The sequence below is a fragment of the Symphalangus syndactylus genome, chromosome 17 (genome assembly GCF_028878055.3).
Source record: "Symphalangus syndactylus isolate Jambi chromosome 17, NHGRI_mSymSyn1-v2.1_pri, whole genome shotgun sequence".
NCBI classification, from domain to species: domain Eukaryota; kingdom Metazoa; phylum Chordata; class Mammalia; order Primates; family Hylobatidae; genus Symphalangus; species Symphalangus syndactylus.
Window position 1 is genome coordinate 24,640,963 of NC_072439.2, and position 25,703 is coordinate 24,666,665.

Sequence of the window (25,703 nt, forward strand, 5' to 3'; positions counted from 1 at the left end):
GGGGAGTAAGGGTGAGTTGGGGGAGCAGGGGCTCATTTTTCTTTTTTGCTCAGATTCCTAAGCCTGTGACTTTGAGAATCGGCTTCTTCCTTGCAAGGTTTCAATCTGAGGCTCCTGGGGAATGGGCAAAATTGGAGCTGGATGGAAGCGTGGTGGGGAGAGGGGTAGGTGTAGGGAACATGGACAATGTGTCAGGCTGTGTCGTTATTCCTGGCACCTTACTTTGCCTGCTGGAGTTTCCCAGTCTGTTCCAGGCGCATTCTCTTGACCCAGAAGGGGCCTGATGGGGGATGTTGGTCGCCAGTGTGTGCTCCCCTGGACTGGATTGAAATTGGTCCCACAAACTTTTTTTGTTTGTTTTTTAGAGGGAGTCTCGCTCTGTCACCCAGGCTGGAGTGCAGTGGCGTGATCTCTGCCACAGTTATCAGTTCAGGGATAAAGATATTAGGATATCTTTACGATAAAGATATTAGGATATCTTTATAGTAGATAAAGAGCTAACTCATTCTTTGTAAAAGTATCTTCCATTATACGAGCATTTAAGATATTAAAGTACTTTTGCCACCAAAAATAATGCTTCTGTAAATATTCTTTTACTTATATGAGTTTTTACTTCTGCTGGGACAAATTGCATGAGGAAACAAATGTACGTGTATATAAATGTAACATACGTATATATATTTAATATGTGTATATACAACTTAATATATACACATACGTACAATAACATATACAAGGCAGACTTCTATTACTGGCCAAGATGAGATACGCACATTTCAGCATCTCTCTCACCGATTTCTACCTAACACCACAGAGTGAATACAAAAAGAAACCACCTGAAAACTCAGAAATACAAGTAATAGCAGGCAGATGTGAAGGGAGTTAAAAACGTGAAGAATGGACATGATGATCACATGTTTGCTGGGGTATTTTCCTCCTTTATCTTCTGGCTTTGGAAGGAAGGAAATCTCAGAGCTGTGTGATAGGTTCAGGGAGCAAAAATTATGAGAAATGCTTTCCTTCCAGCCAGAGGAGTCCAAAAGAGGTCCCGGTGTGACAGAGTAATAAAAAGCATATTGCATCCTTTTTTTGCAATAAAAAGGATATTACAAAGGTTTTCGATGAAGAAGTACCTAGGGCAACGTATGTGGGAGGTGACACTGGGCTTCAATGCTCTCTCCCCGGCACATCATCCTCCAGGAACCCCCACGTGTTCAGCAATCTGGAAGCTCTCTGAACCCAGTCCTTTTGGATTTGCATGGAGGGTTCATTACATAGGCATGATTGATGACATCACTGGCCATTGTTAGTCAACTCAACCTTCAGCTGAAAGTTCCAACCCTCATATCACATCCCTTGGCCATCCAGGAGCCCACGAAGAAGTCCCCTCATTAGAACATAAGATGCTCCTATCAGCCAGGAAATCCCAAGGGATTTGAGAACTCTGTCAGGAACTAGGGTCAAAGACCAGATATTAGAACAGATGATCCTCCTAGTACCCAAGGGTTTTAAGGAGCTCTAGACCAGGAGCTAGAGGAAGAGACAAATATATGTATATTTCTTGTTATTTTATATTCTCAACTCCCCAAGGTTATCTATTTTAAAAGTCTGGTAAGTTTCCTTTACCTCTCTCCTTGCTCAAACATGCACACACATATATACTGAGTGACTTTTGTTCCCTTTTGCATTTACTAGAATTATATGTAATTTTTTTTTTAGCTTGTGTTTCTAGGGAAGACCTTATGGACGTCTTTCCAAATTAGTGCTTACTGATTTGAGTGGTACTTGGAAGGAGGTAATTTTTTTAAAAATTCAAGCTCTTTATTATGGATACTTCCAACATTATACATGCAGAGAGCCTAGTACAGTGAACCCAGCCTTAACAATTAACACATGGACAGTTTTGTTTCATCTCCATTTCCACTCAATTATTTTAGAGAAAATTCTAGACATTTCATCTATAAATATTTCAGTATGAAATACAGTTCTTTTAAGAACTTTTCTTAAAGTTCTTTTTCTTATAGTTTTTTTAAGAACTTTTCCTGACCTCAGATGATCTGCCCGCCGTGGCCTCCAAAGTGCTGGCATTAAAAGCTTGAGCCCCCGCACCCAGCCGGCTCTTATATATCTTTTAATCTATTGACCTCCCTTTTTTCTTGCTATTTATATTTTGGAGAAATCAAACACCAGATCATGTAGAGTTCCCACATACTGCATTTGAATACACCCCCATGGTACTGATTAACAAATTAGATGCTGTATATTTTCTCTAAAATATCTGGTCATTAACTAGAGCAGTGGTTCTCAACCAGTTGTGGTTTTGTTTGTTTGTTTGCTTTTGTTTTTACCTCTAGAAGACATTTGGCAATGTTTGGAGATATTTTTGGTCGTCACAACTGCAAGGAAGGATGGTATTGCTGCCGCCTATTGGCTAGAGGCCAGGATGCTGCAAAACATCCTATACCTTACAGGACAGCCTCCTCCCATCCCAAAGAATTATCTGGTCCAAAGTCTAAATAGTGTCAGAGTTGAGAAACTCTGCTCTAGAGTCTTGGTCAAATTCAAGTTCAATTATTTTGGCAAGGTCTGCTTGTCACTGTTTTTGTGATCAGATTTGTTACTGGGCTTAAGTGTCATCAATGTGATTTATCCATTGTAAAGTGATTGCCTTTTGCATAATGTCATGCATTCATTCATGATCATTGCCTAGATTTGTTATGTTGTTAGGAGTTGCAAAATGATCACTTTCTTATTGTGTCTCTCTTTCAGCCATTACTGGAATCCTTTTATTTCCATTACTGAAATTTCCATTACTGGAATCCTTTTATAAAAATAAAATCCCCACACATCAACGATCTGATTACTCAAAAGGATAGTATGTGTAAGAAAGGGAGGATAAATGCTTGATTCTTTCCATTCATATTCATTAGTTTTCAGAATTACGAGTTTCAGAATACTGCATTGGTTTCCTAGTTTCCAAAGGTGATTGCTGCAGATTGTATTTTCCAAAGATGGTTGCAACAATAGGCTTGTCCCATGTGTTATTCTAGAATCTTGTCATTCCCACTTTAAGAGGTGGAGTCTAACTCCTCTGCCTATGAATCTGGATTTGTTTATTGTTTGTAACCAATGCTGTGTGACTCCCAAGGCTGAGTCATAAGAGGCACTGGCTGCCTTCACCTCATTAGCTGAAACTCCTGTGTTTGAAGTCTTGGGCTATCATGTAAGAAGGTCCAAGTGCTGTGAGCCTCCATGCTGTGAGGAAGCCAACTCATGTGGGGAGGCTACTAGTCCGAGTCTTTGAGTCCTCCCACTGCAGGTGCCAGATATGTGTGCAAAGCAGGCTTCATAGGTTTGCAGCCCTCAGGCATCAGATTACTCCCAGCCTTTGAATCCTCCTGGTTGAGGCCAGAGACATCAGGAGCAGAGGCAAACCAACTCTTCTGTGAGCTATCTAAATGCCTAACCCACAGAATCAGTGAGCACAGTAAAATGGTTGTCTTATACTACTAAGTTTGGAGTGGTGTGTTATACAGCATCAGTAACTGGTGAACAGTGCCTGATATACCCACACTTGTTTATGTCATATTACACACACACACACACACACACACGCTTTTTTTCTTTAGAGGTGGGGTCTTGCTGTGTTGTCCAGGCTGGTCTTGAACTCCTGGCCTCAAGTGATCCTCCTATCTCAGCCTCCCAAAATGCTGAGATTACAGACATAAGCCACTGCACCTGGCCTATACTCACATATTTTATTTTATCAAAAAAATTTTTTGGCTGGCCGTGGTGTCTTATGCCTGTAATCTCAGCACTTTGGAAGGCTGAGTTGGGTGGATCACGAAGTCAAGAGATCGAGATCATCCTGGCCAACATGGTGAAACCCCGTTTCTACTAAAAATACAAAAATTAACTGGGTGTGGTGGCACATGCCTGTATTCTCAGCTACTTGGGAGGCTGAGGCAGGAGAATCGCTTGAACCTGAGAGACAGAGGTTGCAGTGAGCCAATACGGCAGCACTGCACTCCAGCCTGGCAACAGAGTGAGACTCTATCAAAATAATAATAATAATAAGAGCAAGAATAACACCTAACAAATAAAAACTGATGGTAATACATAAGGTTACACAAATATTCAAAGACATACGATGATCTGAAAACCACATATCTGTTCTCTTGGCTATTCCATACCAAGTGGAGCCAAAGGCTCTGCACAGGTTTCCAAACCCTAATCATAGACATGATAGCAACTGTGGTCCTCTCCCTCCTGGTTACCTGCTCACCTGAAGCAGGTAAGAGCCTGCTTGGCCTCCTAGGGAGGCACTTCTGAGGCAGGAGAATAGAAAATTAGCATAAACTAAGGGTTAAGGTGGAAGCAAAAGAACAGCAGGTGCAGCAAGTTCTAGGCCAGGTTAAGCAGCCACATCCTCACTCCTGTGATAACAAGATAGAAGTCTCCAGTTCAGCTTCTGAGTGGCCACGGGCCAGTCCTTCATAGTGTGTAACCAATTGGAGGCCTCGAAAGGGCACTTATGGGTGTTATCAAATTCTTTAGCTTAATAAAAACTCTAAAGAACACTGTAATCTGGGCCCTTGAGCCGCTTGCTCTAGCCTGCTCTGGCTCTGTAGAGTGGACTTTTGCTTAAATAATTCTGCAGTTTCGTTGCTTCTTTCTTCTTTCGTGGCTTCGTTCTTTTGCTGCTTCGTGTAGTTTGTTTAATGCTTTCTTCAACGAGCCAGAAACGTGGACAACTTGCAGTCAAGACCTTCCATCCAGTAACAGTTCTACACTCTAGAAGTATCAGTATCGCCAAGAGAGGTCAAGACATCAAGGGGTCAAGTGTGGTATAAGACCTAAAATTAAGGCTCAATATTATATGTGCCCTGACATTGGGGGAAAACAAGGAGGGCTGAATGGATTAGCTGCAAATTCCCTGCCCCATTGTACTCCTTTGAATAAGGTGCCCTAGCCGAACCACTTCCCTCAGAGGACTGGCACATTACCTGCTTACTACATAGTAGCGGGCGTCAGGTTCCAGCCAGCCTGCAGAATTATTCAAACAGGCTAATCACACCCTCCTTCAAGAACCAGGGGTTACCTCCCATACTCTTGCTACTACAAAGCCTCCTGGTACAGCCTCCACCTGATTACTCTGTTCCTAAGTGCAACACACTGGACCCCGCATGGTGTACTGGGCTCTCCTTCCCCGGGGGAAAAGTATGGGTAATTAGCAAATCAATGTTTGTGGGGAAAAGAAAGAGAGATCAGCCTGTTACTGTGTCTATATAGAAGGAAGTAGACATAAGAGACTCCATTTAGTTCTGTATTTGAGATGCTGTTAATCTGTGACCCTACCCCCAACCTTGTCCTTGCAAGAGACATGTGCTGTGGTGACTTAAGGTTAAAAGGATTTTGGGCGGTGTAGAATGTGCTTTGTTAAACAAGTACCTAAAGGCTGCTTATGGTTAAAGGTCATCACCATTCTCTTAAATCTAGAGAAAAGAAAAACATTTGTCTTCTGCCCGTCCCTGGGAGATGGAACATCTCAAAGCACAGCACCGGTGATGGTAAAGATAATTGTGAAAACCGCCTTTAGGAATAAGGTGGGGCTTGCTGGAGCAATACTGCTAAAAGGTTTATGGAGATATTCGCATATACATCTCAAAGCACAGCACCGGTGATGGTAAAGATAATTATGAATAAATACTAAGGGAACTCAGAGGCCGGTGCCGGTGTGGGTCCTCTGTAAGCACAGCACCGGTCCCCTGGGCCCCGCTTTTCCTCCTCTACACTTTGTCTCTGTGTCTTATTCCTTTTCTCAAGTCTTTCGTCCCACCTAACGAGAAGCACCCACAGGTGTGGAGGGGCGGGCCACCCCTTCAAATGTTCATCTCATTTATCCAGTGTTAGCTACCATGTGCTTTGCAATAATCTGCACTTCCTTTCTAATTCTTGAGAGACATCCGGGTCCTCTGCCTCTGGGTGGAGGATTCTTAGAAAAAAGTCCACTCAGAATGGGCAGGTGACTTGAACGCCTGCGGGTCTGACACAGCACCAAACCTCGCCAAGGGCTTGAGAAACTAAAAGTGCAACCGCCAGGAAAATGACTGCCGGTTCCGGTCACACGACCAGCTACACGACCCAGGCAGAGACCGAGAAAGAGGCTCACCAAAAAGGACGACGTGCAAGAAACCGCCCTCCAGCGAACAGGGGACATTCGTCCGAAGACATACATGCACACTCCCATTCACACACACAGCCCCAGCAATTTTTTTCAGGAGCTGCAGCCTGACCCAGAGTAGAGCGCAGTCAGCCTTACCAAAGAGCATGCGCGAATCGTGAGCAGATGCTCACGTCACAGAGACCTCCATCGTTGCCTGGAGATGAGTCCTTGACGCTTCGCGAAGGAGGAGCCTTCTGTGGCAGCACATCGAACTCCGGGCTAAGGCCAGTCCTCCCCACGGGGTCGACGGGATGGTATCCGGAGGCCAGGATTCGCGGAGGGTCGACCAGGAGGAAGAAACCTCAGGCGTAGCGCCTGGGAAGCACCGCAGGATCCCAGGCTCAGGCCTGCGCGAAAGGTGTGCCGGTGAGTTTCCCCAAAAGTCGTGCCTTTGCGATCTCGAGGACGGGTCTGCTTGTATGCCCAAGCGCTGCTTTCTCACCCCAGGGTCGTTGTCGCGGAGAGCAGAACCCGGAGGCTTCAGGGGCTGCCTGAGGGTGAATGTTACTGTGCCACTGCAGTGTGTCTGGGTTCTGTCTCTTTCTTTCTCTTATTTCTCTCAGTCTCCTTTCTCACTCTGTCGATCTCTACCTGTTTCCGTCTGTGTGTGCTCATGTGCGTGTGTGTTTGAAACCTCCGCCTCCCAGGTTCAAGTGATTCTCGTGTCTCAGCCTCCTGGGTAGCTGGGATTACAGGCACCCGCCACCACGCCCGGCTAATATTTGTATTTTTAGTAGAGATGGGGTTTCACCATGTTGGTCAGGCTGGTCTCAAACACCTGACCTCAAGTGATCCACCCACCTCAGCCTCCCAAAGTGCTAGGATTACAGGCGTGAGCCACAGCGCCCAGCCCACTGACTGGATTTTAAAGGAGTTAAGAAGACAGAATCATTACCACTATAAAAAAAATCAAAACCCACTTTGGGAGGCTGAGGCAGGCGAATCATGAGGTCAAGAGATCGAGACCATCCTGGCCAACATGGTGAAACCCCATCTCTACTAAAAATACAAAAATTAGCTGGGCATGGTGGCACGCGCTTGTAATCCCAGCTACTCGGGAGGCTGAGGTAAGAGAATCACTTGAATCCAGGAGGTAGAGATTGCAGTGAGCGGAGATTGTGCCACTGCACTCCAGCCTGGCAACAGAGCGAGACTCCGTATCAAAAAAAAAAAAAAAAAAATCAAAACTAGGATTATATTTCATAAAGGAAATCCCAAAACCTCCTTAGCTGGCTGTTTCTTTCACAAAAGTTACTCTATATACGTGCCCCAAAAATAAGATTTTAAAGAAACCGGGGGAAATACTGCTACTAAGGTACCAAAACCAGGAATTTATTTCCTTTAAAACAATTCCAAAGTAACTTGCTATGCCTTTCACAGAAACTTCTCAAAATAAGTGTGATTTTATTAAACTTGAGAAGTTGCTGTTCTTAGGGCAATCAAAACTAAAAATTGGTTTATTTAGTAACAACAACAACAAAAAGCCATTTTAACTGGCAGTCCTTATTGAACACATCCTGTGGGGAAAAGAGAGATCAGACTGTTACTGTGTCTGTGTAGAAAGAAGTAGACATTAAGAGACTCCATTTTGTTCTGTACTAAGAAAAATTCTTCTGCCTTGAGATGCTGTTAATCTGTAACCCTAGCCCTGACTCCGTGCTTGCAGAGACATGTGCTGTGTTGACTCAAGGTTTAATGGATGTGGGGCTATGCAGGATGTGCTTTGTTAAAAAAGTGCTTGAAGGCAGCATGCTTGTTAAAAGTCATCACCATTCTCTAATCTCAAGTACCCAGGGACACAATACACTGCGGAAGGCCACGGGGACCTCTGCCTAGGAAAGCCAGGTATTGTCCAAGGTTTCTCCCCATGTGATAGCCTAAGATATGGCCTCGTGGAAAGGGAAAGACCTGACCATCCCCCAGCCGGACACCCTTAAAGGGTCTGTGCTGAGGAGGATTAGTGAAAGAGGAAGGCCTCTTTGCAGTTGAGGTAAGGGGAAGGCATCTGTCTCCTGCTCATCCCTGGGCAATGGAATGTCTCAGTGTAAAACCCGATTGTATGTTCTATTTACTGAGATGCGAGAAAACCACCTTAAGACTGGAGGTGAGACACGCTAGCGGCAATACTGCTCTTTAATGCACCGAGATGTTTGTGTATGCGCACATCAAAGCACAGCACCTTTTCTTAACCTTGTTTATGACAGACCTTTGTTCACATATTTTCCTGCTGACCCTCTCCCCACTATTCCCCTATTGTCCTGCCACATCCTCCTCTCCGACATGGTAAAGGTAACGATCAATAAATACTGAGGGAACTCAGAGACCAGTGCTGGAGCGGGTCCTCCATATGCTGAGCGCCGGTCCCCTGGGTCCACTTTTCTTTCTGTGTACTTTGTCTCTGTGTCTCTTTTCTCAGTCTCTCGTCCCATCTGAGGAGAAACGCCCACAGGTGTGGAGGCGCAGGCCACTCCTTCAACATCCCACTAAATAATACAACTGGCAAAAAGTGGGATTTTTCAAGGTTGGGGAGCCATATTATAATCTAAACCAGGAGTTTATTTTATAAACCGAAACCCAGCAGTCACTCCCTCCCCTCGGGGCATTCTGCAACAAAACACCTGCCGAAAAATAAAAGAGTGTTTTACCTGAGTGGGCTGAAAAGTCCCCGTTTTTATTCCTTTAATCTCCAGATCCTACCTGTCAGAGGTCGGGAAACTACATCAGCCCCAGTCCGGGCGCCCATGAGACCTGTGGACCGACGGGGAAGGGTCTGGACGCAGCCCGGGCCCCAGTTTCTGCCGTGGCGACGGCCGACTGAAGGCCAGGACTCCCTGCCGCTGACCCTCCAGTCAGGAGGGTTAGGCAGGCGCTCGGCGGAACACCCCAAGGTTGCGGAACCACTATACCCGCTGTGTGCCGGTTGGCATCTGCAGACCCAGAGTCCGCCGGGCTCCCGGAAACGTGGGGGCGGGCTTCCGGAAACGGTGACCAATGGGAAACGCGACCAGCTGTTAATAGGCAGACAGTCCTATCCAGGCAACACAGAAAGAAGGGAAGGTGGCAGTCAGACTTAAGTAGACAGATCTTTTAGCCAATGGATGTGCAAGAGAGGGGAGGTTTGCTCCATATTGGCCAGTAAGAAGTGCTTGGGCCGACCCGCCTCCAAGTCCTGGGAGGACAGTTCAAATAATGGAGCAGGGGGCAGGTGCTGGGCAACAGTGGCGAGGGGATTAGCGGGGATTAGGGGGAGCACGAGATCATTCACCTTTGCCGCTCAGATAACCAAGCCTGTGACTTTGAGAATCGGTGTCTTCCTTGCAAGGTTTCAATCTGAGGCTCTTGGAAAGAGGGCGGAATTGGAGCCTGATGGAAGCGCTGGTGAGGAGAGGAGCGCGTGTAAGGGGAGCGGAGAATGTGTCAGTCAGGCGGTGTCTTCATTCCTGACACCTCACTTAGCCTACTCTAGTTTCTGTCTATTCCAGGAGCATGCTCTTGACCCTGCAGGGGCCTGAAAGGGAATGTTGGTCGCCAGTCTCTGCTTCCTTGTACTGGATTGGAATTGGTCCCACGAACTTAGGCATTATGATACATTGTTGCTTTTAGACTCACTTGGTTTGTACATTGCGCTTTCTTTTCCCCTTTCCCTTCAGGGATTTAGAACGTTTTCTTTGCTCTATTTAATTATATATGATTGCCTTGAATATTTAAGCTTGAATTAAAATTACATGTTTTTGCCTGTCTTTATTAATATCTAAAAATACTAAAATAACATGTTCATAATGAAAATGAAATATTACAGATAAATATACAGGAAAGGCAGTATTCCCCCTCCAGTTACACTCTTGAAATAACGAGTTAACAAGATGATGAGCATCTTCCCATGTTCTCCACGATTCATGTATTTGCACACATACAGAAACATATACAGTGGTCCCCCTTTATCCATGGTTTTACTTCCCACAGTTTCGGTTACCCACAGTAAATTGTGGTCTGAAAATATTAAATGCAAGATTCCCGAAAGAAACAATTCATAAGCTTTAAATTGTGGGCTGTTCTGGTGAGCGTGATGAAATATCTCACTGTCCTGCTTTGTTCTGCCTGGGATATGCGCTACCCTTAGTCAGTGAGTAGCCAACTTGGTTATCAGATTGACTGCCGCGGTATCACAGTGCTTGTGTTTAAGTGTCTCTAATTTTACCTAATGATGGCCCTAAAATGCAAGAGTAGTGATGTTGCCAATTTAGATATGCAGAAGAGGGACCCTAAAGTGTTTTCTTTAAGTGAAAATGTGAAAATTCTTGACTGAATAAGGAAAATAAGTCGTGTGCTGAGGTTGCTAAGATCTATGGTAAGAACAAATCTTCTAGCTGTGAAAGTGTAAGGAAGAAAAGAAATTTCTGCTAGTCTTGTTTGTTGAACCCCAAGCTCTAAAAAGTACAGCCATGTGTGTGATAAGTGCTTAGTTAAGATGAAAACAAAGCAAAACATTAAATTTGTGCTTGGAAAACATAAACAGAAATGTGTTCTGATCGACAGCAATGGGATCAAGACTATTCACACTTTCAGACATCCTCTGCGGGTCTTAGAACACATCTCCTGCAGATAAGGGCAGGCTACTATATAACGTTTCTTTTTTTTTAATTATAAAGCATTTTCCTTTTTTAATATAACAATTTGCCTCAGATACCACTTCAGGTACAAAGATATTAGGATACCTTTATAGTAGATAAGGAGCTAACATTCTTTCTAAAAGTGAAAGTATCTTCCATTATATGAGCATTTAAGATGTTAAAGTACTTTTGCACCAAAAACAATGCTAATTTTTTTTTTTTTTTTTTTGAGATGGAGTTTCGCTCTTGTACCCCAGGCTGGAGTGCAATGGTGTGATTCTTGGCTCCCTGCAAACCCTGCCTCCTGGGTTCAAGCGATTCTCCTGCCTTAGCCTCCTGAGTAGCTGGGATTACAAGCGTGCGCCACCACGCCCGGCTAATTTTTGTATTTTTAGTAGAGACGGGGTTTCACCATGTTGGCCAGACTGGTCTCAAACTCCTGACCTCAGGTGATCCTCCCGCCTCAGCCACCCAAAGTGCTGGGATTACAGATGTGAGCTACCACACCTGGCCTGTAAATATTATTTTACTTATATGAGTTTTTACTTCTGCTGGGACAAATTGCACGAGTAAACAAATATATGTGTATATAATGTAATATATGTGTATATAATTATATATGTGAATATACAACTTTATACACATACATAAAATAACATATACAATTTAATGTATACACAAATATAGGCTGGGTACAGTGGCTCACTCCTGTAATCCTAGCACTTTGGGAGGCCAAAGCAGGGGATTGCTTGAACCCAGGAGTTTGAGACCAGCCTAGGCAACATGGTGAAACCCCATCTGTACAAAAAATACAAAAATTAGCTGGGTATGGTGGCATGCATCTGTAATCCCAGCTACTTCGGACGCCGAAGTGGGAGAATTGTTTGAGCCCAACAGGCGGAGGTTGCAGTTAGCCAAGATCATGCCACTGCACTCCAGCCTGGGTGACACAGCAAGACTCTATCTCAAACAAAAAGTCATAAAACAACTCATGCTGGTGAGGCTATGGAGAAAAGACAATGCTTATACACTGTTGGTGACAGCATAAAATAGTCCAGCCAGTGTGAAAAGCAGCCTGGAGATTTCTCAAAGAACTTAAAACCGAGCTACCATTTGACCCAGCAATCCCATTACTGTGTATCTACCTAAAAGAAATCATTCTACCAAAAGGACAAATGCACTTGTATGTTGATCGCAGCACTATTCACAATAGCAATGATATGGAATCAACCCAGGTGCCCATCAATGGTAGATTGGATAAAGAAAATGTGATACATCAAGCTCATCCAACCCACGCCCCATAGGCTGCATGTGGCCCAGGACGGCTTTGAATGCAGCCCCGCAATCCACCCTCATCCAAAATGCACAGCAATGATTGGTTATGTTGGCTATGTTTTAAAGACCCTCCAAGTAGGAAGTAAAGGGCATAAATGAACGAACAGTGATACTGCAGCAGATAGGATAACAGTCCAAGTTTATTTATAAAATATATCCCATCCTGCCAAATACTGCTAAAAAAAAGGGTTCATCTAGAAGATGTTGAGGTTAGAGCATATATTTTCATTGACAGAACTTTAGTTATTTGAACTTTTGCAATCCCATGTGAATTATCTTGTCTTATATTCCAAAAATCCCATGCTATCCACATCTATTTGGTTCCTGAGTTCAGACACTAAGAAATACAATCTTATCTAAATCAATTTGATTTTCAAGTTTCAGAAAGTAGAAAGTTTGATTTATCATAATTGTTTTTTCCTAAATTCAGAATGTGACAAATATTTATTTTCAATGGGTTACTAGATTTGATTTGCTAATTTATAATGCTGTATTTTCATAACTGATTCTGGACAAATTGTTTTGGGTTCTTCTAGTAGGTTGTAACATCAGGATTATGACAAATTCATAAAAACAGATAATTTGCTATCTCAGTCTATATCCTAGAAGAGTTTCCTAAGACATTTCATAGATTTCACATAAAAATCTCTACCTTGGTGTCTTTTTTAGTGTAGCAATTTGACACTTAAAATACATTTTAAGAAAAATTTTATTTCATTTATTTATTTTTGAGAGAGTTTCACTCTTGTTGCCCAGGCTGGAGTGCAATGGCATGATCCCGGCTCACCGCAATCTCTGCCTCCCGGGTTCAAGCCTTTCTCCTGCCTCAGCCTCCTGAGTAGCCGGGATTACAGGCATGAGCCACCACGCCCAGCTAATTTTTTGTATTTTTAGTAGAGACAGGGTTTCTCCATGTTGGTGAGGCTGGTCTCAAATCCCCGACCTCAGGTGATCCACCCGCCTCGGCCTCACAAAATGCTGAGATTACAGGCGTGAGCCACCGTGCCTGGCCAGTCTTATTTTTCTAAATACGTTTATTCTGGAGGGAGGTCTATTAAGATTTTACACCTCCAGTTAATTCTGATGTCGTCAACTTATTAAAAATCACAGACTTTTTCCAGATTTTCAGATATATTATAAAAATGTCTATAATACCAACTTTTAAGTTTGTTTTAATTTTTTTTTTTTTTTTTTCTGTAGAGATGAGGGGAGGGGGTCTCACTGTGTTACCTAGACTGGTCTTGAACTCCTGGCCTCAAGCCATTCTCCTACCTCAGCCTCCCAAAGTGCTGGAATTACAGGCATGAGCCACTGCACCCAGCCTTAAGTTTTTAAATTGAGATCAAATTCACACAGCATAATATTCACCCTTTTAAAGTGTATAGTTGAGTGACCTGTAGTATATAAACAAAATTGTACAATCTTTACCCATTCCACATTTTCATTACCCCAAATGACTCAGTTCTTTTAAGTTTAAATATATAGCCATTTCAATTTCTCATATACAATATTGTTTATTTGTCATCCTTATTTCACCTCTGGAATCACTAAACTTTGTCTCCTTTTTTTCTCTTCCATCAAATATCAAATTTTGGATTTATATCCAGTTTTTTTCTTTCAATTATTTCTGCCTTTTAAAATAATACTACCTCCTTCCTCCCACAATTCATTTCAGCTTGTTTTAGTTCCTTGGGTTCTATATTTTTTCTTCCTAGTATTACAATATATGCATGAATATTAGGTTATAAAACTTCCAATACAACTTTTACTGCCACTCACAGGTTTTTCAAGTGTTTTCATTTTCATGTACATTTAAATAATGTATATATTAGGGATTTATTCCTTAACCCATGTTAATTAAGAGGGAATATTGAATTAATAATCAGATATTTGGGCTGGGCGCGGTGGCTCACGCCTGTAATCCCAGCACTTTGGGAGGCCGAGGCGGGCGGATCACGAGGTCAGGAGATCGAGACCATCCTGGCCAACACAGTGAAACCCCGTCTCTACTAAAAATACAAAAAATTAGCCGGGTGTGGTGGTGGGCGCCTGTAGTCCCAGGTACTCGGGAGGCTGAGGCAGGAGAATGGCTTAAACCCAGGAGGCGGAGCTTGCAGTGAGCCGAGATTGCGCCACTGCACTCCAGCCTGGGCGACAGAGCGAGACTCCGTCTCAAAAAAAAAAAAAAAAAAAAAAATCAGATATTTGATGGTTATCCTATTGTACTGCTTCTTCTGGTCAAACAATGTTGCCAGTATGTTTTCTGCATTTTAGGGGGAAATATTAGAAAAAATTTTATAATCTCTTCCTTTTTTGACAGCTGTGCTTTCTACTACTCATCTTATTTTCAGGGTTTCAGATTGGTAATCTTTTATTTTTTATTTTGTAAGACAGAGTCTCGCTCTGTCACCCAGTCTGGAACGTGCAGTGGTGCAATCTCAGCTCACTATAACCTCCAACTCCCAGGTTCAAGCAATCCTCCCCCCTCAGCCTCCTGAGTAGCTAGGATTACAGGCATGCAACACCACGCCTGGCTATTTTTTTTTTTTTTTTTTTTTTTGTATTTTTAGACGGGGTTTCACCATGTTGGCCAGGCTGGTCTCGAACTCTTGACCTCAAGTGATCCACCCACCTTGGCCTCCCAAAGTGCTAGGATTACAGGTGTCCTAGCCTCAGACTGGTATTCTTTATGTAGCATAAAAGAATACCTCAGACTGGCATTCTTTATGTAGCATAAAAGATGAAGTCTGAACAAAGACTATGCACACATACTTTTTCTCTTCCTTTTAAAATTCCACGCTGAATTATAATGATAGGGAAAGGCTTCGTTATACTCATTACAAGTGTTTCTCTTTTTCTACCATGAATTATAAATTTGCCAAAGGTAAACAACATGGTTAAAATCCTTTCCATAAATCCTAATGAAGATACTTATGATAATGAGTATATCACTGATAATAGTGGAACACTTTTACTAAACCTATATTATGTGGTAACAGTTTGAGGTACTTTACATTTATTAATTCATTGACTCTTCACAGCAATCCAATACATACGGCCTTATTATATATACCTAGACATAATTTTTTAAAATACCACTAACGGCCAGGGGCAGTGGCTCACACCTGTAATCCCAGCACTTTGGGAAGCCAAGGCAGGAGGATCACGAGGTCGGGAGTTCAAGAGCAGCCTGGCCAGTATGGTGAAACCTCATCTCTACTAATAATACAAAAATTAGCTGGGCATGGTGGCACGCACCTGTAGTCCCAGCTACTCGGGAGGCTGAGGCAGAAGACTCAGCTACTCGGGAGGCTGAGGCAGAAGACTCACTTGAACTCGGGAGGCAGAGGTTGCAGTGAGCCGAGATTGCACCACTGCCCTCCAGCCTGGGCAACAGAGCGAGACTCTGTCTCAAAAAACAAAAACACCACTAATATCTATAAGAAAAAATAACTGACCGGGTACGGTGGCTCACGCCTGTAATCCCAGAACTTTGGGAGGCCAAGGCGGGTGGATCACGAGGTCAGGAGTTCAAGACCAGCCTGGCCAACGTAGTGAAACCCTGTCTCTACTAAAAATACAAAAATTAGCCAGGCATGGTGGCGTGCGCCTGTAGTCTCAGATACTAGGAAGGCTGAGGCAGGAGAATCGCTTGAACCCGGGAGGCAGCAGTTGTGGTGAGCCGAGATTGTGCCACTGCACTTCAGCCTGGGCAAGAGTGAAACTCCGTCTCAAAAAAAAAAAAATTAATATCTGGATTGATAAATAACACTTTCATAACAGTGTTACTTTCTAGTATGGCATTGGGATTAGGATTGATGTAAAGGAACAAAACAGCTCACAAGGAGAAAATGTGGATAATTTTAGCAATTAAATGTTTTAAAAGTAAAAATAAGCATCCAATGAGGTCAGCGGTTTTTGTTTTTTTTGAGACGGAATCTCACTCTGTCCCCCAGGCTGGAGTGCAGTGGCACCATCTCAGCTCACTGCAACCTCTGCCTCCCAGGTTCAAGTGATTCTCCTGTCTCAGCCTCCCAAGTAGCTGGGATTATAGGCACATGCCACCACGCCCAGCTAAGTAGAGACGGGGTTTCACTGTTAGCCAGGATGGCCTTAATCTTCAGACCTTGTGATCCGCCCACCTCGGCCTCCCAAAGTGCTGGGATTACAGGCATGAGCCACTGCACCCAGCCGAGGTCAGCTTTTGTAGCTGCAAAATTTAGAGGCAACCATAATGGGAACAGTCATTTTAAAGTCACTAAATATGTCATGAAAATAATAAAAATCTGTATTTACTGAAATGGCACTCATGAAATCTTTGGCATGATAAAAGCAGTTAAAGGTACGGCATGCATATCATAATTACGCTTTCTTAAAAAAGTAAAGTATAGCACGATTTTCTCTACCAAATTCAGAGCAGCCATCTATAAGTATGATTACAATTAATTTTGGCTTTTTAGTTTGTAATTTTTTGCTTTGTGATTTTGGCTTAATTAAAAATGTACATTTATAAAATAAAAAGGCCGGCCGTAGTGGCTCACGCCTGTAATCCCAGCACTTTCAGAGGCCGAGGCGGGTGGATCACCTGAGTTCCGGAGATCGAGACCATCCTGGCTAACACAGTGAAACCCCGTCTCTACTAAAAATACAAAAAATTAGCCAGGTGTTGTGGCACATGCCTGTAATCCCAACTACTCGAGAGGCTGAGGCAGAAGAATCACTTGAAACTGGGAGGCAAAGGTTGCGACAAGCCGAGATTGCACCATTGCACTCCAGCCTAGGCAACAAGAGCGAAACTCCGTCTCAACAAAAAATAAATCCAGGTGCAATTGCTCATGCCTGTAATCCTAGCATTTTGGGAGGCTGAGGCAGGTGTATCACCTGAGGTCAGGAGTTCGAGACTATCCTGACCAACATGGAGAAACCCTGTCTCTACTAAAAATACAAAATTAGCAGGGTGTAGTGGCACACGCCTGTGATCCCAGCTACTCAGGAGTCTGAGGCAGGAGAATTGCTTGAAGCCGGGAGGTGGAGGTTGCAGCGAGCCGAGATTGTGCCACTGCACTCCAGCCTGGGCAACAGAGTGAAACTCCATCTCAAAAAATATATATAATAATAAAATAAAACAAAAAGATTAACACTGACTTCAAAAACAAAGTTAAACCTCCACAAGCAATTTAAAAATATTAAAAGTCACACAATTCAAACTGTGATACTGGTGCAAACACAAATACACAGATCAGAAAAGATAGCTCTAAAAACACAAGCAAATATAAACAAGAGTATAATGCGTCACCAAGAAAGTAGAACAAAACAATGAACGAAAGAATTATAGAACAGCTGGCATTGGTATATGACTGTGGGAGAGAAGGAATGTCAGTTTAGACTCCGAATTTATAACCTGGAATGAAATACATTTGGATACAAAATTTAAATACAAAGTTTTAAAAAAACTGTGGAAGAGGGTAACTATTAGACATGATTTTTGGTTTAAAATATGAGGAAGGTGACAGGGGCTTTAATTTTTATTATTCATTAGTATGAATTCCCTGATGACGAATGAGATCCGAGCCACTACTAAATGCCTTCCCACATTCCTTACAGTTATAGGGCTTTTCACCAGTGTGAATTCTCAGATGTCGAGTAAGGTTTGAGCATTTATTAAAGGCCTTTCCGCATTCATTACATTCATATGGTTTTTCATCTGTATGAATTCTCTGATGCTGGAAAAGTTGTGAGTTCTGGGTAAAGGCCTTCCCACATTCAAGACATTCAAAGGGTTTCTCACCAGCGTGAATTCTCTGATGTTGACGAAGCTGTGAGCTCTGAGTAAAAGCCTTTCCACATTCCTTACAATCATAGGGTTTCTCACCAGTGTGAATTCTCTGATGATTAGTAAGTGCTGAGCCACTACTAAAGGCTTTGCCACATTCCTTGCACTCATAGGGTTTCTCACCAGTATGAATTCTCTGATGTTGAACAAGCTTTGAGCTCTGGGTAAAGGCTTTGCCACATTCCTTACATTCATAGGGTTTCTCACCTGTATGAATTCGCGCATGCTGAAAAAGTTGTGAGCTCTTAGTAAAGGCTTTCCCACATACTTTACATTCATAAGGCTTTTCACCGGTGTGAATTCGCTGATGGTCAATAAGATTTGAGCAATAACTAAAGGCCTTCCCACATTCCTTACATTCATAGGGTTTCTTACCGGTATGGATTCTCTGATGTTGAGAAAGGTATGAGCTACAACTGAAGGCCTTTCCACATTCCTTACATTCAAAGGGTTTTTCGCCAGTATGAATTTTCAGATGCCGAGTAACATGTGAACCACAACTAAAGAATTTCCCACACTCTTTACATTCATAAGATTTTTCACCAATATGAATTCTCTGATGTTGAATAAATTGTGAGTTCTGACTAAAGGCCTTTCCACATTTCTTACATTCATAAGATCTGTCTTCATTATTAATTATTTGATGGAGAGTAAGGAATGTCTGTTGAATAAATGTGGGCATGCATTCAGGAGTGAATATTTCTTGACTGAAATGCCCATTTGGATATCCCAGTTGTTTTGCAAGGTGGCTTCTATATTCCAAAACATCTCCAAAACTGGAGTACTCAAGGCCATGCTTTGTAAGTCCCATTATCTCCCTCTGGCATAATTCTATTTCATAAACTTCCTTCTTTAGAGATAATAACTTGGTTTCACACATTGATTCCAGATCTGAAAGAAAATAAAATGGTAAATGTTCTTTTTTCCTATTTGTGAAAAGTTAAACTTTTATAATAGAAATGGAAAAATTAAAGTAAGAATAGTATCTACTAGGTAAATGACACAGGGTTCACAAGGATATCTGTGTTATCTGAAAAAATGGACGAGAAAGACAAATTAGTAAGATAATGCAGGAAGCAGAGGAAGATAACTATGCAAATAAGCTACTACAATGATACTCAAATATGGATGTGGATCAGAATCGTCTGGAAAGGTTGGTAAATATACAATGGTTGGGCTATTTTCCGTATTAAAACATGACTAGCCATATATATCTATATAAGAATACTTATATAGTATCTATAGATACTGCCTGTAATCCCAGCTACTCCAGAGGCTGAGGCAGAAGAACTGCTTGAACCCAGGAGGCAGAGGCTGCCGTGAGCTGAGATCGCACCACTGCACTCCACCTGGGTGACAGAGTGAGACTCCATCTCAAAAAAAAAAAAAAAAAAAAAGGAATTGGTAACGGGGGGTTATTCACATGAGGGAAGAAACAGATGTTAAGTCTTATTAGACTTATATTGAACTAATTTGATGTAAGTGTGTAAGTGGCAGATAGGGAAACTCAGAATTATTTTATGTGCTGGGGATTCAATGGAAATATTGTTTGCCTTGGAATTTTGAGATGCTGATCTTAGGGGAGAGGAAACTTGCTGTACCACCACAGTGAATGAGAGAGAAGGCAGCTAAAGTTTAAGGAAGATGGAAAGAAATTAAGACACAGTACAACATACTGCCATAGAAAGATGACAGGAACCAGAAGCAGATTGATGAGAGCTGACTGCCAATTCTGATACTTAATTATTGTGTGCTCACAGGCAATTATTTAATCTCTAAGCTACCATTTCTTCATCTGTAAAAGGGCAATAATCCTTAACTCATGATTACTGGGGGGTTATAGGAAAATGTATATACATGTTTTGGAGTAAAGTGTTCAGGCATTATTATGGAACAATTTCTTACTAAAAATGGGGATATTAAGCAAATTAAATGGTTTGAAGATATCAAAATGAAGCCTATTGGAGTATCTCAAAACAGGAACAGGGAATTCATTCCAACACAATCTTTTTCCTCCTATCTCTATATGATCTTGCAATAACTTTTTTTTTTTTTTTTTGAAACACAGTCTCACTCTGTCACCAGGCTGGAGTGCAGTGGTGCGATCTCGGCTCACTGCAACCTCCGCCTCCAGGGTTCATGCAATTCCCCTGCCTCAGTCTCCCGAGTAGCTGGGACTACAGGCGTGCACCACCATGCCCGGCTAATTTTTTTTGTATTTTAGGAGAGATGGGGTTTCACCATGTTGGCCAGGATGGTCTCGATCTCCTGACCTCGTGATCCACCCGCCTCGGCCTCCCAAAGTGCTGGGATTACAAGCACGAGCCACCGCGCCCGGCAGATCTTGCAGTAACTTTCATCTAGTTAAGCTCCCAAGTAAAGTTTTGAAACTGCCCTCTTCTGTCTTCTACTGCCAATGTCATCTTCCAAACCAGAATCAACTCTTACCTAGACCAGTGAAGTAGCCTCCTCAACCAGTCTCCCCACCAAGCTCTCTCACCCTTTAATCTATTCAGAGAATAATATCATTTGGCTTAGGCTTCCACTGCTCAAAGTCCGAACTCCTCACAATCTCCTGCAAAGGCTGAATGCTGTGGCTCCTGCCTGTCTGTCCAAACCCTGACTCACACTCCACTCCCACTTGCTCATGGGGCCCACCAACACTGGCATTTAGTCCTTCAAACACACCAAGCTTTTCCCCATCAGAGCCTTCACAGGGGTTCTTCTCTCTGCCTGGAGTTTTCTTCTTTAGTAAAACATTAAACAAGACCTAGTGGCAAGCCTAGTACTACATTAATTCTGAAGTAGTGATGAGCATAAATATTTCAATATGCCTACAATAACAGTAAAATAATATGAACGTATCTGTGATTTCCATTAATGTCAAAGTCACAGGAACTACTACTACTACCACTGCCACTATGGTTTGTCCCATACATCATGATAGGAAGAAATGTTATATCTCAATTAGAGGTTATTAAATATAAAGATGTATTTTTGGGCTGGGCACAGTGGCTCATGCCTGTAATCCCAGCACTTTGGGAGACCGAGGCAGGTGGATCACAAGGTCACAAGTTCATACCAGCCTGGCAAAGATGGTGAAACCCCATCTCTACTAAAAATACAAAAATTAGCCGGGTGCGGTGGCAGGCACCTGTAATCCCAGCTACTCAGAAGGCTGAGGCAGGAGAATCGCTTGAACCTGCGGGGTGGAGGCTACAGGGAGCTGAGATCACAGCACTGCACTCAAGCCTGGGTGACAGAGTGAGACTCTGTCTCAAAAAAAAAAAAAGATGTATTTTTTCTTCTCATCCAAGTTCATGGACTCCCTGAATTCTACCTAAAGGAATCCAAAGTTAGGAACCCCTAGAGCAAGAATGATCCTTTACAAACATGATCATGTCACTCTGCTAAATCATTCAATGGATTTAAGCCTCATTCGGAGTAAAATTCAAGGTCCACAAGACCCAAAATCATCTACAGGTACATCTAACTCCCAACCTGACCTGCACTCAGCATGCAAACACTCATAAGCCTGCTACTTTCCCGATCTCCTCTTCTACAATTCCCGCTTTGCTTATTCAATTTCAGCCACAATGGTGGCTGCCAAAAAGCTCTGAACTTGAGTACTTGGTTCTTCCTGTTCCCTTTGCCTGAATCTCTCCTAGCATATATTTATATTACCTGTTCCCTCACTTTCTTCAAGTCTTCACTAAAAGAACACCTCATCAGAGAGGCCCTCTCTAGCCTCTCTTCATAGCACTTATCTATCACCCACCACCTGACATTTCATATACACATGGACATATAATAATATAGAAATATAATGTATTAATATATAATATATATTGTTTATACTATACCAATATGTTAGTTACATGTAAATAAATATGTGATATATAATATATAAAAATATATTTATATATTATATATTAATGTCATGCTAATATTGTTTCATACATATATACTTGACATTCATGTTTATCTTCTGCTATGGTTTGAATGTCTCTCCTTCAAAATTCAGCTGTTGCCAATGTGATAAGTACTAAGAGGTGGGGGCCAGACACAGTGGCTCAAGCCTTTAATCCTAGTACTTTGGTAGGCCAAGGTGGGTGGATCGCTTGAACCCAGGAGTTACAGACCAGCCTGGGCAACATGGCGAAACCCTGTCTCTACAAAAAAATACAAAAATTAGCTGGGCGTGGTGACGTGTGCCTGTGGTCCCAGCTACTCGGGAGGCTGAGGTGGAAGGATCACCTGAGCCCAGAAGGTTGAGGCTGTGGTGAGCCATGATTGTGCCGCTGCACTCCAGCCTGGGTGACAGAGTGAGACCCTGTCTCAAAAAATAAAAATTTCCAAAAACAAAGGCGGGGCCTTTAAGGGATGATCGGGCTTTAAAGACCCATCCCTCAAGAATGGGTTTGGGTGCTCTTATGAAGGGGCTTGATGAAAGGAGTTGGCTTTCTTGCCCTTCTGCCTTCTGCCACACAAAGATGCAAGAAGGCCCTCATCAGATGCCAGTGCCTTGATCTTAGAATTCTTAGCGTCTAGATCTATGAGAAAATAAACGTCTGTTCTTTATAAATTACTCAATGTGAGGTATTCTGTTGTAACAGCACAAAATGGACTAAGACATTTTCTCTCTTACCCTCTAGAATGTAGGCTTCAGAAGTGCAGAACTTTAGAATGCCTTCATGAATACTATAGTCCCAGCCCTTGGACCAATGCTTGGTACACAGTAGTGCTCAATAAGTACTCTTCTGGTTCTCCTACTTCATCCCAAATCTCTCCTGCTCTGCCACCTCTTCCTTTTTAATATAGGCACAGATCCTTTTCTTGGCCCCAACAATATCTCTATACATGGTGATTGCAGTCACTTCCAAGGCTCCACCTACTACTTCAATAGGGATTAATTCCACTTCTACATAGTTGATTTTCTGCTTCTACATATTGACTTCTACATACTGACTTTCTGCTAAACTCCTTATCTCATTTCTCTTTTATACTATTCTACTTTGTGGAAGTCATATATGTATATATTTTAGCACCACTTTTGGACCTTGAGTTCGTAAAGGTAACACAATTAGTAAACTGTAGCACCTGGAAGATTCTCTTACACAAACCAGGAAATCTAAAAAAGATCGATAAAGGAAACATTGAAGACAGTCTGATAAAACAGGTCACTGACAGGCAGCTATAATGAAGACCAGTACTTGGGCAAGGGGTGTGTGTGTGTGTCTGTGTGTGTGTGTGTGTATTCACATGTGTGTATACAGACGCAATTATATTATTTTGGGGAGTGGTAGTAGAAAACACCTGTACAAGTCTAAAAAATGCAGAAGAGGGGCCGGGCATAGTGGCTCATGCCTGTAATCCCAGCACTTTGGGAGGGTGAGGCGGGTGGATCACGAGGTCAGGAGTTCAAGAACAGCCTGGCCAATATGGTGAAACCCCATCTCTACTAAAAATACAAAAGTTAGCCAGGCATGGTGGCACGCACCTGTAGTCTCAGCTGCTCAGGAGGCTGAGGCAGAAGAATCGCCTGAACCCAGGAGGCAGAGGTTGCAGTGAGCCAAGATCGCGCCACTGCACTCCAGCCTGAACGACAGAGTGAGACTCTGTCTCAAAAAAAAAAAAAAATGCAGAAGAAGAAGAAAAAGAATTAGCCAGGCATGGTGGCACATGCCTACAGTCCCAGCTACTTGGAAGGCTGAGGCAGGGAGACTGCCTAAGCCCAGAAGTTTGAGCCTACAATAAGTTATGATCATGTCACTCCACTCTAGCCTGGGTGACAGAGCCAGACCCTTAAAAAAAAAAAAAAAAAGAGAGAGTAAATAAAGCTAGCAAGCAGCTGAATCTAAAATACAGGTAAAATAGGGTTTTTTTTAGAGAAGTAAAAGGTAACTTCTGCTTGAAATTAAGAGGAGGGTTGGAGAGGAGTAGTAGAAAGAGTGGTAGGTGAGGAAAAGGGCGAAACAGGTTATTTAATAACTATGCTAAAAGGACTTCATTTTCTCCACTGGCCTAGTTTCTTGATGGGAGCTTCAGGGATAACATCTCAAAGGTGCTGTTTCCTCCCCGACCAGCTGAGTTCTGACCTGTCACGCCTTTCTCCTGTCTAGTCATTTCCCACTTACCTGAACACAGGCCTCTTGTAAGCTCTCTGCCAACCATCCAGGGCTCTTTCCCTTGTTCCAATAAGGAGATCACTTGAGGCTTAGGAGTGTAAAGTCCTGCTCACAAGAAAAGATATGGAACATGGTTATGCTAGGGGTAAATGAGATCCAGTCCCTTGATTATCAAGGAAGAGATGCCACTACAGGAACAGCCAAAGAAAGATGAAGATGAAGCTTCAACCACAGCCCACTGGAGTTGCCAGTTTCCCACTCTTCCTTTTCATTTCAGCTCAAACCATTTGTTTGGTAATAAAGAATAGAAATTCAGCTAGTAACCTGAAAAGCAGCTGAGAAATTCACTGTGGAAGAAGCAGACATTCCAGAGAAGAACTGGGAATCACTGGTACAGATGCCCTTACCCATTGAAACCAGATTGCTGTAGTTCTCCAACATCACATCTCTGTATAAGTCCCTCTGAACAGGGTCCAGGCAGTCCCACTCCTCCTGAGAGAAGTCTATGGACACATCACTGAACATCACTGATCCCTGAAAAATTAAACATACGTATTACTTGTGTAATTAAAAAAATATATCAGAGACTACTGTGCTTGTACTGTGGGGTAATACAAAATGTGTAATTACATTGGTGTCACCGAGAACCTGTATCTTTAGATCTCAGAAATAGATACAAGAGTAGGAAGTTTACATTAAACAAATTCCTGACTCTGTCCACTGAAAAGGTCTAAAAATGATGACTAATCCTAGGCCGGGTGCAGTGGCTCACGCCTCTAATCCCAGCACTTTGGGAGGCCGAGGTGGGCGGACCACCTGAGATCAGGAGTTGGAGACTAGCCTGACCAACATGGAGAAACACTGTCTCTACAAAAAATACAAAATTAGCCGGGCATGGTGGTGCATGCCTGTAATCCCAGCTACTCAGGAGGCTGAGGCAGGAGAATCACTTGAACCTGGGACGCAGAGGTTGCAGGGAGCCGAGATCACGCCATTGGACTCCAGCCTGGGCAACAAGAGAGAAACTCCATCTCAAAAAACAAAACAAAACAAAAAGAAATGATGACTAATCCAGTAGCAACGAGCATCCCTAGTGTCTAGATTGTGGTTTCTTTTCTTTTTTTTTTTTTTTGAGATGGAATTTCACTTTTGTCACCCAGGCTAGAGTGCAGTGGCACAATCTCGGCTCACTGCAACCTCCACCTCTTGGGTTCAAACAATCCTCCTGCCTCAGCCTCCTAAGTAGTGGGGATTACAGGCACACGCCACCATACCTGGCTAATTTTTGTATTTTAAGTAGAGACAGGGTTTTACCATCTTGGCCAGGCTGGTCTCGAACTCCTGACCTCAGGTGATCTGCCCGCCTCAGCCTCCCAAAGTGCTGGGATTATGGCGTGAACCACTGCACCCAGCCTAGATTGTGGTTTCTAAGTATCATTTTCAAATAATAGAAACCAAGGTTCTTTGGGAAAAGAACTGATTTCACGAAATCCACAAGAGCAACTTTTACGAAATGCACAGGATGAATCTGAACATCTTGCTGGGCGCGGTGGCTCACGCCTGTAATCCCA

General features: G+C 42.8%; 2 protein-coding genes across 10 annotated transcripts in view; one reads left to right on the top strand and one right to left on the bottom strand.

Annotated features, from left to right (window-relative positions):
* Positions 1-25,703, top strand: part of LOC129466308 (zinc finger protein 585B) — a 224,412-nt gene that overhangs the window by 142,731 nt on the left and 55,978 nt on the right. The window contains exon 1 of one of the 2 annotated variants that reach the window (XM_063621252.1): positions 6,539-6,592. The exons of the other annotated variant lie outside the window; for it this stretch is intronic. The gene's annotated coding sequence lies outside the window, so the exon portion shown is untranslated. Of the gene's footprint in view, positions 1-6,538; positions 6,593-25,703 lie in introns of those variants that run through there. 2 annotated transcript variants of the gene reach the window in all.
* The window catches only part of ZNF383 (zinc finger protein 383), a 31,007-nt gene continuing 17,593 nt past the window's right edge, over positions 12,290-25,703 (bottom strand). For all 8 annotated transcript variants that reach the window (XM_055249725.2, XM_055249728.2, XM_055249726.2 and 5 more), the window contains 3 exons: positions 24,540-24,666; positions 24,142-24,237; positions 12,290-18,895 (listed from right to left, as the gene is read on the bottom strand). In XM_055249725.2, the coding sequence (XP_055105700.1) occupies positions 17,700-18,895; positions 24,142-24,237; positions 24,540-24,666 (1,419 nt within the window). In that variant the 3' untranslated portion in view covers positions 12,290-17,699. The remainder of the gene's footprint in view (positions 18,896-24,141; positions 24,238-24,539; positions 24,667-25,703) is intronic.